The sequence below is a fragment of the Urtica dioica genome, chromosome 2 (genome assembly GCF_054948205.1).
Source record: "Urtica dioica subsp. dioica isolate 48M chromosome 2, U.dioica_male_clone48M_v1_H2, whole genome shotgun sequence".
In the NCBI taxonomy this organism is placed as follows: domain Eukaryota; kingdom Viridiplantae; phylum Streptophyta; class Magnoliopsida; order Rosales; family Urticaceae; genus Urtica; species Urtica dioica.
Window position 1 is genome coordinate 36,963,617 of NC_142757.1, and position 17,406 is coordinate 36,981,022.

Consider the following 17,406-nt stretch of genomic DNA (forward strand, 5'->3'; position numbering starts at 1 on the left):
AACTTATAAACGATATATAATATATAGAAGATATAGGCGAAATGAGATTTCTTTATTCATATTCGAGTGTAAACAATACGAAATAAAGGGAATACGCAGAAGATCTTAAACGACAATAATGAATCGAGATACAATTATAAGCACTTCTTTTTTGAAAATCAATAATCTGCCAAATGAAGGTTGAGCGGGCCTTTTATAACTAGCTCGCCAAACTTCCTTCTTCTTCAGATCGTTACACGTGTACAGACAGAACCGGTTTTCAGTCCACCAATCTCGTTTTCATCCTCTTCTCAAGGCGATTTGACTGTTCCATAGTGAAGGTGGATCGCGCAAATCGTTTGGCGGGATCGTCAAGGAACGCCTATGGGCCTGGGTCGAATTGGGCTTCGGTCTTCAATAAGGAATTCTTCTTATCGTTTTGGGCCGATCTCGCCTGCGCCTGGGATTTTAGTCCGAACTGGGCTTTTGGCCGAACTAGCCCACCTAGCCAGGAGGGGCGAAATCTACTCCCAGAATCAGTCCCCCAGTATATTTTATTAAATGGTAATATAAAATATACTCTAAGATCGAACCGAGGTTTCCTCAGTTTGGTTAAAATCCCACGAAATACTAGAGTATTTAAAGCTTCGGGCAGGTATTCAAACACGTGTCGCCGCGGCATTACTTTGGGAACCCAAGCGTTTCTCCATCATGGCGAATTTCTCGAGAATCTCAACCGTCTGATATGATTTGACCCTACATAAAGTCTCAACCCTTGAGATTTTCCTTATTATTTCCTCTCGCGTTTTTGAGGTAATTCTCCCACTTTGCTAACTCTTTCTTTTCTTCGTCTTCTTCATTCTTCATGTATGTGTGTTTTTTTTAAAGTCTAAAACCTCGAATCTTTCCATTTTACTTTTCGTCCATTCATCTCTTGCCTTCGGATCCAAGCCTCTGGAAAACCATGTCCATCTTGGGTAAAACCAGTGATGATCCCAACAGTGAGCTATCTTCTCCGTCGATTTTGATGAAGAAAGATCTTGGCACCATGGGGGGAGTGATATAACTTTCCTGATGGTCTCCTTGTGAAACGTGGAGGCCAGTCCGCCGATCGAGTGATACCTGGTTTCGTTTGCGCGCACCAGGTGTTCTTTGAGGAGTGTGGGCTCCGTTTTCCGATTCCCAGGCTCCTGATTGAGTTCTGCGACCGTCTGGGCCTTCAATTCGCCCAGATGTGTCCGAACTTCATGCGTCAACTGATGGCGCTTCTGTTATTGGGGTCGAGCTGGAGGTTGAGGATCTTGGCCGCCTATTGGTGGCCAAGCGAAATTCAAAGCACCACCCGGTGTGCTTTTATTTGGCAAATAGACCTCACCAGGGAGTCATTACTGATCTCCCTGGTAAAGATAAAAACTGGGGATCGAAGTATTTTTATTTCCAAATTAACGAATAAACCGTCGAGGTGGTGAAGGGATGCTTGTCCATCCACTGGAAGACGGACTGCGGTACTGAGCAGGGGGAGGAACTCTTTTAATGGTGATCTGTGGTCGAACTTGAACTAACGATGTTATATCTTTTCAGAGAAGTTTCTCCTCTACCCGTCGGACGCATTTAACCATAAGATCCAGAAACTCTGCACCGGCGAGGTCTCTTGGAAGTCCGTCTCTCCGGAACGCTTCATCCGAGCCGGTCTTTGGCCCGTTTCTTTTGGTAATACGGCATGGTCGAGTTGTTACCTTTTAGTTTGTTTTCTGACTTTGCCTTTTTTGCAGAGGATTCTGCTGAAGGCACTCCATCTTCGCCCCTTCTTTCGAGCAGTATCAACAAGGAGGAGGTCGATTGGCGTGCCAAGAGAATGGCCGTCAAGGAGGCTAAGGATGCCGAATTCGCTTCGGCGTCAGCCAAGACTTCCGCCCCGATCATGTCGGATCTGTTGGAATCGATCTAGGGTTTGAGAAAATAATTAACGCTTCGATAAGCGGCGGAATTTTAAAAATTTTCTTTTACAAGTAAAACAGTTTTTACTAACCTAGACAAGTGCAAGTACATGTAATTAAAAACCAATATGAGCTAAGAGTTTACTAACCTTTCTTGAAGCTTGAACTTTAAAGAAGCTTTTCGAAAGTTCGCAACGCTCGTCTCCCCTCGCAGCATGTCTCTCTTTCTTTCCTCGGTACCTCGAGCAACCATGAAAGTTTCTATCACTAAATCACTCGAAAAGAAGGAATCAGTGAGTGGGCAATTTTAAACACTACGACTTAAGAACGAGTCTCAAAGTCGCAGAGCTAAACACTAGGTCGAGTGAGGACCTAGGTGCCAAAACAAGAAAAATCGAAAATAAACTAGAAAGAGAGAGAGAGAGGATTTCGGCCACAATGTCTAGAGAGAGAGTCTCTCAATCTCTAACTTGTGTGGGATGAGAAAACAATGAGAATGAGAGCCCTATTTATAGGAGAAGGGTTGGCCTTAGAAAAAGAAGTTTCCTCTTTTTTCCAAGCATTCATGAGCAATCCCTTATTGCCCTTTTCTCCTATATGCGCCCAAGTCTCAATTCCTTTAAGGGATTTGTTTCCTAATTTGTTTCCTCTCTTTGGCCGAATTCCCTTAAGCATCATTATGAAAATTTGTTTCCCCTTTTTCTTTTGGCAAGTATCTTGATACATTTATGCACAAAATATTCTCTCTTTCTCTTGGGTATTTTGGGCGCCCAACACTTCTAGAAAGGCTTCTAGAATTTTCTTCAATTGTTCCTGACAACATAAGAAAAGGCCCATTAAGAATTTTCAATAAAATTCTTATGAAATGAAATTAATTCACAAGGCCCAATGATCAAGTCATGGCCGAGTGACATTAAGTCATCAAATGAACTTGTCAAAAAATTTATTGACATTCATTTCATCATATGTCTCAAAAGACAAAAAATACCCTTTTGACTATTTTCGTTCTTGTTTTGACTTAACTTCCAGTTTAACTATTCCTATCGATGTGATTCGTGACAGTGACCTCATGGACCCAAATGAACAAAGCTTTAGCTAAACACTTGGACTCAAAAGTTCACAAACCTTTTCCAAGTTTAGCTTAATGCCAACTGACTCCACTAAAGAGCTGACACTGAAAATCTCTCGGTTCAAATGAATTTATTTTCTACTCAAGAATTCGACCTAATTATGATGAGCGGATCCACTGAATATTATCTATGTTTACCCTTCATGAATGTCATCAGCTAGTCGGGATTTACTAAATTACCATTTTACCCTTCTAGTTGTTATTTCCTCAACTCCTTTGTCGCTTGTGAATAAGTTAGAAACAATGTATTGACGAGGAGCTAACAAGTCACATTGTTTCATCCAAAAGAGTCAGGACTCAATTTCGACACTGGCCAGTTCATTTATTCACACTCCAAGGAACAAAGCATGAGGTGACATACATTGCATTTCAGCAATCTTGTACATGAATTCCATATCTATGAGAACTTCACAAAGTTACTCATGACAGACTCACAACTTAGTACTTCACCAATAGGCCTTGTTCGGAATCACATAGTGAGTCCGAACCTTGACTTTCTCAAATGAGAATACTAAGGTGTGAAATGGCATGTCTCATTTCAGGATTAAGGTAAGCATGATGCAATTCATACATAGTGACTTCGAGACATAAGAGGTTAAATGGTTTGTTCTTATATTGTCTCTAGAAGTGCACTGGTCAATTCAGTACCTTCGGAAGATACCTAGAAGAACTATAGAGTCCCCAACTCTCAATGCCTCATAACCAGACATCATAGATTCTTCTAACAATCATACTGAGGTCAATAGTCCTTTGACCCTAAGATTGCGAATATATCGTTTTAAGCAAACTACGAAGAGTTTGTTCATGCAAATCTACATTTGTCTCTTCATAAGTTGTTAAGTTTGTTTATGGACTAAAAGACTAAGGTTTTATCATAAAGCTTCAAACAAAGAAAGAATGAATGAATGTTTCAACTTTATTAATGAATAGATAGGCAATTACAAGCAAGAGTCTTCATGAGACTTTATTACATCAAATGTACAAAATAAAGACTACAACTCTTCTTGTGGGCACCATTGACAACAAACTCCCACTTGATTCAAAGAGGGTGTGTGTAGTCCTTCATGCCTAATCCCTCACGATGTTGGTCGAAGACCTTGTTCGCTAGGGCCTTGGTGAATGGATCTGCGAGGTTGTCCACCGTTGAGATCTTCTTCACTTCCACGTCTCTGCGCTGCACGATCTCTCGAATCAAATGGTATTTCCTCTCAATATGCTTAGAGCGCTTATGGCTTCTAGGTTCCTTTGAGTTAGCGACAGCCCCACTATTATCACAATAAAGGGTCATGGGCTCGTCGACGTTTGGAACAACTTCCAAATACTTAAGGAATTTTCTAAGCCATACAGCCTCTTTGGATGCTTCACAAGCAGCCACATATTCTGCTTCCATTGTGGAGTCAGCAATGCAAGATTGTTTAATACTTCTCCACACAACAGCTCCACCATTAAGGACGAACACAGATCCCGAAGTGGATTTCCTGGAATCCTTATCCGCTTGAAAATCGGAGTCGGTATATCCCGTCATAGTCAGGTCAGTACCTGAGTATGTAAGCATCAAGTTCCTAGTTCTTCGAAGATACTTAAGAACATGCTTAACAGCAATCCAGTGCTCGGGTCCAGGGTTGGATTGGAAACGACTAACTATGCCAACGGCGAAACAGATGCCAGGTCTAGTGCAAAGCATAGCATACATGAGGCTTCCTACGGCAGAGGCGTAAGGAATCTTCCTCATGTCTTCAATCTCTTGTGCAGTCTTGGGAGACTGGTCCTTAGAGAGTGAAACTCCATGCCTAAAGGGTGTTTGACCCCTCTTGCAGTCTTGCATCGACAAGCGATCCATCACCTTATCAATATAAGATGCTTGAGAGAGCGACAGGGTCCGGTTTTTCCTATCTCGAAAGATTTGGATCCCCAGAATGTACGCGGCTTCTCCTAGATCCTTCATATCGAATTGCTTTGCCAGCCAAACCTTAACCTCAGATAACTTACCCACGTCATTACCAATGAGTAGTATATCATCGACATATAGTACCAGAAACACAACTTTGCCTTCGTGTATTAACTTGTAAACACAAGGCTCATCTATTGACTGTTCAAAGCCAAAGATCTTTACAGTTTCATCGAATCTAATATTCCATGACCTAGATGCTTGCTTTAATCCATAAATGGATTTAAGCAACTCACAAACCTTGGTCTCTTGACCTTTATCCACGAAACCGTCTGGTTGAGCCATGTAAATGCGCTCGTCAAGATTGCCATTCAGAAAAGCTGTCTTGACATCCATTTGACAGATCTCATAGTCGAGAGCTGCAGCTATGGACAGGAGTATGCGGATGGATTTAAGCATCGCGACTGGCGAGAAGGTTTCTTCATAGTCAATCCCTTCTTGTTGGGTATAACCCTTCGCCACAAGTCGTGCTTTGAACGTCTCAACGTTCCCATCAGGACCCATTTTCTTCTTGTATATCCACTTACACCCTACGGGTTTAATCCGTTCAGGAAGGTCTACAAGTTTCCAGACTTTGTTGACATATATCGAGTGCATTTCAACTTTCATGGCGTCAGGCCAAAGGTTTGATTCAGAACAAGCCATCGCTTGGCTATAGGAAACAGGGTCATCCATGTCGGAGACGGCTACAAGAGAGTCTCCATAAGACATGTACCTGTCAGGCTTTTGAGTAGCCCTCCCACTACGTCTAAGTACTACTTGACGAGATTCTAATGAGTTAGGTTGTGTTTCAGTTGGGGTAAGAACAGTTCTTACAGATGAGGTAGAAGCTTCCTCACCCAACTTTTCTTCAAGCACAAATTTGCTTCTAGGTTTTGCATCTTTCATGAATTCCTCTTCGAGGAAACGAGCATTCGTGCTAACGAAAGTCTTATCGTCCTCGGAACTATAGAAAGTAAAACCTTTGGTTTCCTTCGGATATCCTACAAACAGGCACAATTCTGACCTACTAGCCAACTTGCTAGTCTTTTGCCTCAGCACGTGTGCAGGGCAACCCCAAATTCGGATGCGGCCAAGATTCACTTTACGGCCAGTCCATCGTTCATAAGGAGTACCAGGAACCATTTTAGACGGAACTTGGTTCAGAATATAAGCGGCTGTTTCGAGGGCATATCCCCAAAAGGAAGGAGGGAGTGATGAGTAACTCATCATTGATCTAACCATCTCCATTAGAGTTCGGTTCCTTCTCTCTGACACTCCGTTTTGTTGAGGTGTGCCAGGTGCGGTAAGCTGAGAAGCGATACCTTCTTCTTTAAGAAAGTCATCGAACTCTCCAGACATGTACTCACCACCTCGATCGAATCAAAGGGTTTTGATCACTTTGCCAGTTTGCTTTTCCACTAAAGCCCTAAAGACCTTAAATACGTTAAAGGTCTCGGATTTGTGTTTGAGCAAATAGACAAACCCATATCTTGAGTAATCATCAGTGAAGGTAACGAAGTATTTGTATCCTCCACGTGCCTGTTGGTTGAGCGGACCACATACATCAGAATGTATTAGTTCCAGCAACTCAGTGGCTCTTCGACCCTTATCGGAGAAAGGTCGCTTAGTCATTTTTCCTTCTATACAGGATTCACAAGTAGGTAGTGAACCTATTGCAGAGGCTTGGAGTGGACCATCCCTCACAAGTCTCTTAATCCTATCTAGACTGATATGACCAAGTCTTAAGTGCCAGAGGTATGTTGATTTTGTTAGATCGGAGGATTCAGAAAGTTTGATCCTCTTTCGCTCCCTAATTAGATCATTATCTATTTCGGTGTCTAAAAGAGAAGGTTGAGTGGGATAGATGTAGAAAAGAGCATTCTTCATACATGCATCAGTGACAAAAGAATTATTAGGAAACGAAATACGAATTCCATTCTTAATGAACTTTAAACAATAATCTTGCTCAAGAAGACGAGCAACGGATATTAAGTTCTTCCCAAAGGTAGGAACAAAATAAACATGATTCAAGTTTAAAGTGCGGTCTTCAAAAGACAGCGTCACAGATCCCACAGCCTTCGCAGACACCAGGCTCCCATCACCCCATTTGAAACAGAACTCGCCTTCCTCAAAGCTTTTGGTTTTCTTGAAACTATTCAAGGAACAACAAATATGGTTAGTAGCAGCGGAGTCAACAATCCACGTTGATACATTATCATCTACTAAGCATGCTTCGGTAACTAGTACTATACTATGTTCCTTTGCTTTGAGATAGGCAGGACAGTTCTTTTTATCGGCTTTGTAAGGTCTGTTCTTAGTTCCAGAGGCGGAGGCTTTTTGCTCAGTAGCATGTGCCTCTCCTTGATTCCTCTTTCTCTTAGTGAGACCTACAGCAGTGTGAAGTCCCTTCATAAGCTTGGTAACAGTGTACTCTAGCTTGTCTATGAAGTAGTTCATCTTGGAGGTATCAAGAGATGCGGGGAGAGTTTCTAAGATCATATCTATGATTTTCTTCCCATCAATCTCAGATCCTAGGATTTCCATTTTATTCAGAAAACTAATGATCAGTATCATGAAGTCTCCAACAGGAGTCCTAGCCTGCATATGACAGTTCATAAACTGTCTGACTGCTTGTAGCCTTGTTTGACGCCTTTGCCCTCCAAACATCTCAAGGAGATTGTAGAGCATGTCAGCGGCAGTCTCGATGTCACGATGTTTCTCTTTCAGCATATTGTTCATAGATGCCAAGATATAGCACCTCACAATCTCATCGGATTGAAGCCTGGCCGCTAAGGCGTCATTGTCCTCTTGAGTTGAATCATCATTCGTCAGAGGAGGACACGGGGTGGTGAGTACCCATTTGTGCTTGTTAACGGTAGGTATTATGTCGAGGTTATGTTTCGAATCTACGTAGTTTTCGTTTTCAAGTTTGTTCGAGGAAAGGATAAACGAGAGAAGGTTGAGAGACATATTGCCTATATAAGTTGAAACAAGTTTATGATTTAGTCTTTGGTTTAGGATTTAAGTTTTATTAAGACTTTTGTAAAATCCAAAGGTGTTATAAACCAAACGATAATTTACTCCCTCAAGAGAAGGCCGCAAAAAATCTCCATTTATAAGTAAATGACACATCATTAATGCTAAGCCAAGATGTCAATACATCTATTTTGACTAGCCACCTTTTAAATTGGTTTGATCACTCACATCCTTTCGCAGAGCCTCAAGGGAGGATTACTAGGGATTGAGCCTAAGTGTGTAACCAACCACTTAGTCCAAAAGATCAGCTTTGAAAAAAATCCCCCAAGGGGAGGCCTTGTCATCATTGCATCATTCTCGGACGTAGCTCATTGAGCAATGATCGAAGCAATAACGCCTTGGAGTACTCACATTTAAGTGAGGGTCGCAAGAGCGGCTCTTAGTCCCACGTTATTGCATCTTTCACTAGTGTTGGGGATCGTGGGTTACAAACAACGAATATAACCCTCCCACTTAGTTTTTGGAGTTGGTTCATCGACTCTTATAAGTTCGGAAACAAATTTCCTAGTTAGAGAGCGACAGAGCGGACAACTAGAGGAGAATCCTAGATCGACATGTTCAGAGCAGTATTAGTGCATAAAGGCACAAGGTACATACTCGATCTTTTCCTATTTTCTATTTCGGGAAAGTGCGTGAGGGAAGTGTGAACTTCAACTCACTCGAACACTTGAAAGTTTGAGATTACACATCTTTTTATTTTTCGGCTTGTCTACAAGGAGACCTCCCACTCAAATTTTCAAGAGCATATAGATTTTGAACATATGTGATATAGATATAGTTTTGAAAACATTTTGAAAACTTATTTGATTTGGAGGACAAAATATTTTCAAGTTTGAAAGTGAAAACGGTTTTTCAAAATTCAAACTAGTTTTGTAAAAATTCAATTTCAATTAAACTTTAAAAAATCAAAACATTTTAATCTTACACATCATGTTTATAATCATATGAAAAACATTTTTTCTCAAGAAAATTTTCTCATTAGAGTTCTATAACTCATGGTAGTGGGGTTTGAAAATCCGGATTTCGAAAAAAACTGGAGTTTCAGACAGCCGCGCACCTCGGAGTAAAATCACCATATCTGGCGGCTCCGATGTCCTTTTGAGCCGAAACAGGTGGCATTGGACAGAGGACAGACAGAGCTTTAATTTGATTCAAGAATCATTAAATTTCGATTTCTGAGCAGAGAGTTATTCCACTTTTAATGCGGGTTTACTCCAGCTCGAAGATAAAGAAATACATTAAAGCTTGGTCCTTTTTAAGTGCGAAAAAGAATCAAGTGTAACGGAACGTTTTAAGATGTTGTTTAATGCTTTTATTTGTGTTTTATTAGCAGGGTAATAACATAGAATAAAAGAAATAACAACATGCATAAAACGATTCAAGTAAAAATAAGAAACTAGCAAGATATCAAAACTAGTCACAAAATTTTACTCGAAATTTCTCAAACCTTTAAAACACGTTTTTCAATATTAAAAACTTTTAGAACTGATTCTAATGTGTTTTAAAAACATCCCAAACTCATAGAAAATCAACATGCTTTTTAATTTAAAGACAATAGCAATAAAAAAAAAAAAAATCTTAGATTACAATTCTAACTTGTCACAAAATTAGTAAACATTCGAAAACGATTTTCAAGCTCATAATTTTAAAAACATGTACATGCATCTCTTTGACCATAGCTCTGATACCATTAGTTGGAATCGATCTAGGGTTTGAGAAAATAATTAACGCTTCGATAAGCGGCGGAATTTTAAAAATTTTCTTTTACAAGTAAAACAGTTTTTACTAACCTAGACAAGTGCAAGTACATGTAATTAAAAACCAACATGAGCTAAGAATTTACTAACCTTTCTTGAAGCTTGAACTTTAAAGAAGCTTTTGGAAAGTTCGCAACGCTCGTCTCCCCTCGCAGCACGTCTCTCTTTCTTTCCTCGGTACCTCGAGCAACCACGAAAGTTTCTATCACTAAATCACTCGAAAAGAAGGAATCAGTGAGTGGGCACTTTTAAACACTACGACTTAAGAACGAGTCTCAAAGTCGCAGAGCTAAACACTAGGTCGAGTGAGGACCTAGGTGCCAAAACAAGAAAAATCGAAAATAAACTAGAAAGAGAGAGAGAGAGGATTTCGGCCACAATGTCTAGAGAGAGAGTCTCTCAATCTCTAACTTCCGTGGGATGAGAAAACAATGAGAATGAGAGCCCTATTTATAGGAGAAGGGTTGGCCTTAGAAAAAGAAGTTTCCTCTTTTTTCCAAGCATTCATGAGCAATCCCTTATTGCCCTTTTCTCCTATATGCGCCCAAGTCTCAATTCCTTTAAGGGATTTGTTTCCTAATTTGTTTCCTCTCTTTGGCCGAATTCCCTTAAGCATCATTATGCAAATTTGTTTCCCCTTTTTCTTTTGGCAAGTATCTTGATACATTTATGCACACAATATTCTCTCTTTCTCTTGGGTATTTTGGGCGCCCAACACTTCTAGAAAGGCTTCTAGAATTTTCTTCACTTGTTCATGACAACATAAGAAAAGGCCCATTAAGAATTTTGAATAAAATTCTTATGAAATGAAACTAATTCACAAGGCCCAATGATCAAGTCATGGCCGAGTGACATTAAGTCATCAAATGAACTTGTCAAAAAATTTATTGACATTCATTTCATCATATGTCTCAAAAGACAAAAATACCCTTTTGACTATTTTCGTTCTTGTTTTGACTTAGCTTCCAGTTTAACTATTCCTATCGATGTGATTCGTGACAGTGACCTCATGGACCCAAATGAACAAAGCTTTAGCTAAACACTTGGACTCAAAAGTTCACAAACCTTTTCCAAGTTTAGCTTAATGCCAACTGACTCCACTAAAGAGCTGACACTGAAAATCTCTCGGTTCAAATGAATTTATTTTCTACTCAAGAATTCGACCTAATTATGATGAGCGGATCCACTGAATGTTATCTATGTTTACCCTTCATGAATGTCATCAGCTAGTCGGGATTTACTAAATTACCATTTTACCCTTCTAGCTGTTATTTCCTCAACTCCTTTGTCGCTTGTGAATAAGTTAGAAACAATGTATTGACGAGGAGCTAACAAGTCACATTGTTTCATCCAAAAGAGTCAGGACTCAATTTGGACACTGGCCAGTTCATTTATTCACACTCCAAGGAACAAAGCATGAGGTGACATACATTGCATTTCAGCAATCTTGTACATGAATTCCATATCTATGAGAACTTCACAAAGTTACTCATGACAGACTCACAACTTAGTACTTCACCAATAGGCCTTGTTCAGAATCACATAGTGAGTCCGAACCTTGACTTTCTCAAATGAGAATACTAAGGTGTGAAATGGCATGTCTCATTTCAGGATTAAGGTAAGCATGATGCAATTCATACATAGTGACTTCGAGACATAAGAGGTTAAATGGTTTGTTCTTATATTGTCTCTAGAAGTGCACTGGTCAATTCAGTACCTTCGGAAGATACCTAGAAGAACTATAGAGTCCCCAACTCTCAATGCCTCATAACCAGACATCATAGATTCTTCTAACAATCATACTGAGGTCAATAGTCCTTTGACCCTAAGATTGCGAATATATCGAAGAGTTTGTTCATGCAAATCTACATTTGTCTCTTCGTAAGTTGTTAAGTTTGTTTATGGACTAAAAGACTAAGGTTTTATCATAAAGCTTCAAACAAAGAAAGAATGAATGAACGTTTCAACTTTATTAATGAATAGATAGGCAATTACAAGCAAGAGCCTACATGAGACTTTATTACATCAAATGTACAAAATAAAGACTACAACTCTTCTTGTGGGCACCATTGACAACAGGATCCGTCTTCCAGACTCAAGGAGACGGCGGTCATTGTCCCCCCGACGACTCTCCTGATCGAGCTCGACAGCGAGACCTCGCCCGCCGAGCTCCCTGCTGCTGATGCCGAGGCCGCCAAGGCTTCCTACGCCGAGGTCGCCAAGGCTTCTGGTACTGAGGCCGTCAAGGTCTCGATCGCCCCCATGAAGGTCGCGACGGTCCCCACTTCCTCATCCAAGAGGAAAGCCGTCGAGGGCGCTCCTTCGCAGCCGAACGATCCTAAGAAGGGTCATTCTGAAGAACGCGGAAAGGGCGTTCAGTTGCTGAGGCAGCCGAGCTCGAAATTGGACCAATCGCCGGCACCTTCCCCGGAGGCATGCCCTCTGTCTTTCAACTATAAGGAATCCAAGCTAGTCCACGAAGATCCGGCTGCGGCGGCGTGTCTCGTGGGCCAGCTTGGCTACCTGAAGTTTCAGCTTCCGGCCGTCTCCCGGATGCATGGGTCGAGCTACTATTACTCCGTCAGCTCGGCGAGCTCAAGGGTAAGCTTCACTAGAACTGTTGTCGGTTGTCAAAACCTAACTAAAGTGTCATTTTTCTTGACAGTTCATGGCCGAGATGAACAAGGGATTCCTCGGCTATGAGGTGATGTACGATCGCCTCAATTCCACGAATCGGGACCTGAGGGGAAAACTGAAGGCAACAGAGGACGAGCTCAAGAAATGCCAGGGGTCTGTAGGTCAATTGGATCTATTGATGGCCGAGGCGACCGAGTACATTCGTCGCCAGAAGGACCTCGAGGACCGCCTTCAGGACTCTGAGAGGACAAGGGTCGAGCTCAAGAATGAGCTTGATATGGCGAAGGCATCCTTCACTAACTTGGGGGCCGATATGAAGAGGGTGAAGGCCAAGCTGGAGAAGGAAAAGGCGGTGCACCATAACACCTACAAGATGTTCCGTACTGCCAAGGACGATGGCATTCGCGCGGGCAAGAAGGTGGCCGGGTCGAAGTACAAGGGGGCTTTGACGACCTACCGCAAATTCGTCGAGGCGGGGAAGAAAAGGACGACTATCTTGCGTCACCTCGACCATGTCAAGTCCACGACCACGATCTTCGAGGAGATGGTGGACAAAAGGATCGCCGACCCCGACACCGAGCTGAAGGATGCCAAGAGCGAGCTCACCAAATATCAGGCTGAGCTGAATGGCGTCCTTCTGTCTTCGCTGGCTGGGGCCGAGGATCTCGAGTTTACTCCGTATGACGAGCATTCGCCTCCTGAGGCCGTGCTGTCGGAGATCGCCGGGGTCCCAGACAAGTTTGGTTCGATGCTCGGGAGCTCGACCGACGTGCTTGCTTCGATCGATGAAGCCGAGGAGAACTCTAAGGGGGAGGAGTCCGCCAAGAAGACGTCGTCCTAAGTTTGCCTCAAGCTCGCCTCACTTTTTTTAAAAAAATTTATTTAATAAATTTTTGGGCCCCTACGTGGGCCAGCGTTATTTTGGGCCCCTCTGTTGGGCTGGTTTGTCGAACTCGTTTAATTTCATTTCCATTCTGTTTGGACACATTTCTTTTTAAATTTTCTTTTATTAATATTATTGCTATATTTATTTATGCTTGATGTGAAGCAACAACCAATCATTTCTAGCTAGCGTCTTGGTGTTTTTTGTGTTTGATCGAACGCACTTTTGATTAAGGCGTTTATTATCACAATTTTGTTCGTACGATATGTTTCGGTCATCGTGAATCGAAACCCTGGTTGCATCGAGATTATGTGTATGGTGTCTTTGTCAGATGTTCCGTGCTGAATGCATTTTTCGAACCGAATCTCTAAACCCTTCCTTGTTCATGAATCGGGTTTAGAACGGTTTATCGAACCATGCCTCAGCTATTCCATTTGCGGGCGCGAATCGAATCGACTGTGTTTGGCAGGTTGGTTTAGGTCGAACTTGTTCGTTCCAAGTTTTTCTCGTTTAGACGAGGCGGGGGCTGAGCCTTGTCGCAAGGCTGCCTACGTACCTATGTTTGGGATCAAGCCGTTACGTAGTTCGATTATTGTGGTATTACTTTTAATAGTAATATTTTTTCAAGATTATGATGTTCCTGTACCTAAGTACTGGGATGCCATCGAGTGTCTCGAGCTTGTAGACACCAGTTCGTGGGATTTCCGTAACTCGGTACGGCCCCTCCCAGTTAGCTCCTAATTTTCCAGCGTTCTCCTCGGCTCTGTTCTGATAGACCTTTTTTAACACGAGATCTCCGACGTCAAATTCTCGGGAGTTGACACCTTTGTTGTAGTATCGGGCGATGGATCGTTGGTACAGACCCATGCGCATCGATGCTTGGTCTCTTCTCTCGCCTATCAGGTCGAGAGAATCGCGAAGCATTTTATCGTTAGTCTCTCTGTTATCGTTCGCGTATATGGTGCGAATTATCCTTATTTCGTGTTCGATGGGTAGGATTGCTTCTACTCTATATACCAGGGAATATGGGGTTTCTCCGGTGGGCCTTCTTGGACTTGATCGGTAAGCCCATAGAACTCCAGGGAGTTCATCGGCCCATAATCCTTTTTTAGCTTTGAGTTTCTTTTTTAGGTTACTAACGATTGTTTTGTTGGTAGCCTCTGCGTGTCTGTTCCCTTGCGGGTATCGGGGTGTTGAGAATCGTAAAGTGATTCATTCTGCTGCACAAAAGTGTCGGAACTCCTTTGATATGAACTGTGCCCCGTTATCCGTGACTATCTCTTGCGGCGTTCCGTGTCGACAGATTATATTTTTCCAAATAAATTTTTTTACGTCCACATCCCTCACCGAGAAGAATGCTTCGTCTTCAACCTATTTGGAAAAGTAATCCATTGTGATTAGGAGGAATTTTAGTCCTCCTGGTGCGTTGGCTAGGGGACCAACGATATCCATGGACCATTTCATAAATGGATATGGAGCGGATATAGAGGACAACTCCTCAGTTGGCTGCTTGATATTCGGGGCGTGCTTTTGACATTGGTCGCATTTCCGTGAGTGTTGCTCACAGTCGGCGACCATGGTTGGTCAAAAGTACCCTTGGTTTTTTATTTTAACGGCCAGAGCTCGTCCGGCCGCGTGGTTTCCATGCTCTCCTTCGTGTATTACGGAGATGATGCGTTTGGACTCCTCTTTTCCTACGCATCATAAGTAAATTCCGGAGAAACCTCTTTTGAAGAGTACTCCGTCAATTATGGAGAATCTTGCGCCTTAGCTAATTAGCTTTCGGTGCAATTGCTTGTCTATCGGGGTGTGGCCTTTGGAGATATATCTGATTATATCCATTCTCCAGTCCCCCTCTTCTATTATTACCATTATGCTTGTGCTTTTGGTAGGGAGAGAAGACTGTTTTATTCCTTCGACCGGTATGATTCGGCTTATTGTTGGGTCTGACGTTGAAGCTAAAGCGGCGAGGGCGTCGGCTGTGGTGTTCTCTCCTCTAGGGATGCGGGTTAATTTGAATTTTTTCGAATTGGCCTGCCATTTCTTTTACTAATTGCATGTATGGCTCCATACGTTCATCTCTTGTTTCGAATTCTCCGCTAAATTGGTTCGCAACAAGCTGCGAGTCGCAGAAGGCGGATATTGACTTTGCTCCTACAGCCCTTGCTAGGCGTAATCCTGCGATTAACGCCTCATATTCGGCTTCGTCGTTCGAGGCGGTGAAGTCCAGGCGGAATGATTGTTCAATCACTTCCCCGTGCGGTGATACCAGGTGTATCCCTACTCCAGCCCCTTGTTTTGTGGAGGAACCATCGACTTTGAGGGTCCAAACTCCGGCGTCTGTCGTGTTCTCATTCTTGCTTGCAGGGAGCTCGATAAGGAATAGATGTCTTTGTCGGTTGTGAAAGCAGTCTTCTCCTGGTCACTTGGATGCCTAAGGATTTGGTTGTACCCAGAGAATGCGTCCATAAATGACAGGATCTTATGGCCAGCTGTGGCTTCCACCAGGCGTTCGATGTGTGGTAGCGGAAAACTGTCTTTAGGACAAGCTTTGTTAAGATCGGTGTAGTCGACGCATACTCGCCACTTACCATTCTTTTTCTTAACGACGACGGTATTGGCGAGCCAATCGGGGTATTTTACTTCTCGTATCAGCCCAGATCTTAGTAGCCGTTCCACTTCTTCGTTGACCACCTTCGCCCTTTCGGGGCTAAGTTTTCTACGTTTCTGTTTTACGAGCTTGTAACTAGGTTCCACGTTGAGTTGATGTGCGGCGATTTCAAGGTCTATACATGGCATGTCTTCTGTCGTCCATGCAAATGTAGTCTTGTTTTTCTTCAAGAAGGCAATTAGTTCTCGGCGTATGCTTCCTTTCAACTTGGCCCCGATGCCCACGCATCTCTCGGGGTCAGTCCCGTCGATCTGAATTTGTACTACCGAGTCTATATTAGGCTCATCCTTCTCCTTCGAATCTTCCATTGGAGGGGGATCGGCGTTCTCATATCCGATGGTCATTAATTTCTATTTACCCTCGTTGGTTTCTTCGTCGGATGGACCTTCCGAACCGCTCTCCTTTGACTTATACTTCTCAGCGATCCTCTTGTGATTGCTCAAGTAGCAACTCCGGGAGGCCTCTTGGCTTCCTCTAATTTCTTGTATCCCGTTGGGAGTTGGGAATCGCACGCAAAGGTGATATGTCGAAGGTACTGCCCTCATCCCGTGTATCCATGGCCTCCCGAGGATTATGTTGAATGGGGACGGGCAGTCCAACACAGTAAATTCTACCATATGATTCACATCTCCGACTCGTACGGGAAGTTCGATGACCCCCATGGAAGGGGTCGTCTCACCGTTGAACCCTGTGAGCTGGTTGGGCTTACGCGCGATCTCTGCTTTTTTGATGTCCATCCTATCCAAGGTTGCCTTGAATATGACATCCACAGAACTCCCTCTGTCGACCAGGATTCGGGCTACTATACAGTTACCTACTTCAAGCTCGATGATTAGAGCATCGTCATGGGGTCTGTGCAGTCTTTTGACATCGTCATCGTTAAACGAGATCACGGTGTCGGTCTTTTCCTTAGGTCCTGCGGATCTTGGTGCACCCTTAAGTTGGCGATGGTGCGCTTTGATGGAATGCACGCCGTCTTTACAAAATTTGGAACCTCCCATTATGTAGTCGATTCGGGGTTTCGCTTGGGGTACGTCGTCGTCTTCTTCCCTCGCCCTCCCACGCTTCGGAGAGGGGTTTCCTCGGGGTCTGGCGTTGTTATGCTCCTTTTTCTAGGGCGGGGGGCCCAGGTCGACGTTCTTTAGCTCGCCGTTCTTATATTTTTCGATGAGGACTTTTCGGGCTACGACGCAATCCAGAGTATCGTGTCCGTAACTCTTGTGGAAGTCGCAATATTTTTTCTTATCCCGAGGCCACTTCGAAGGACCATTCTCGGAGGTCCATTCATTGTTTACGTTGTAAGCGTATTCCGGAGGACCGAAGGGCTTCCTCCATTCATTGTTTCGGTGGGGTTTTATGCCAGGCGTCCTTAGCATGGCTGGGATGGGTGCCATGGATGGGATCTTCCTTGGATTATGTTTTTTGGCCATGAGAACCCTCTCCTCCT

At 43.0% G+C, this 17,406-nt stretch overlaps 1 protein-coding gene across 1 annotated transcript; it reads right to left on the reverse strand.

The window, feature by feature from the left end:
* Nucleotides 1–16,309: 16,309 nt before the first annotated feature.
* On the reverse strand, nucleotides 16,310–16,960 carry LOC149404576 (uncharacterized). The gene has a single exon (XM_089607592.1). It carries the CDS (start codon nucleotides 16,958–16,960, stop codon nucleotides 16,310–16,312), a length of 651 nt encoding a protein of 216 aa, XP_089463718.1.
* Nucleotides 16,961–17,406: the final 446 nt, after the last annotated feature.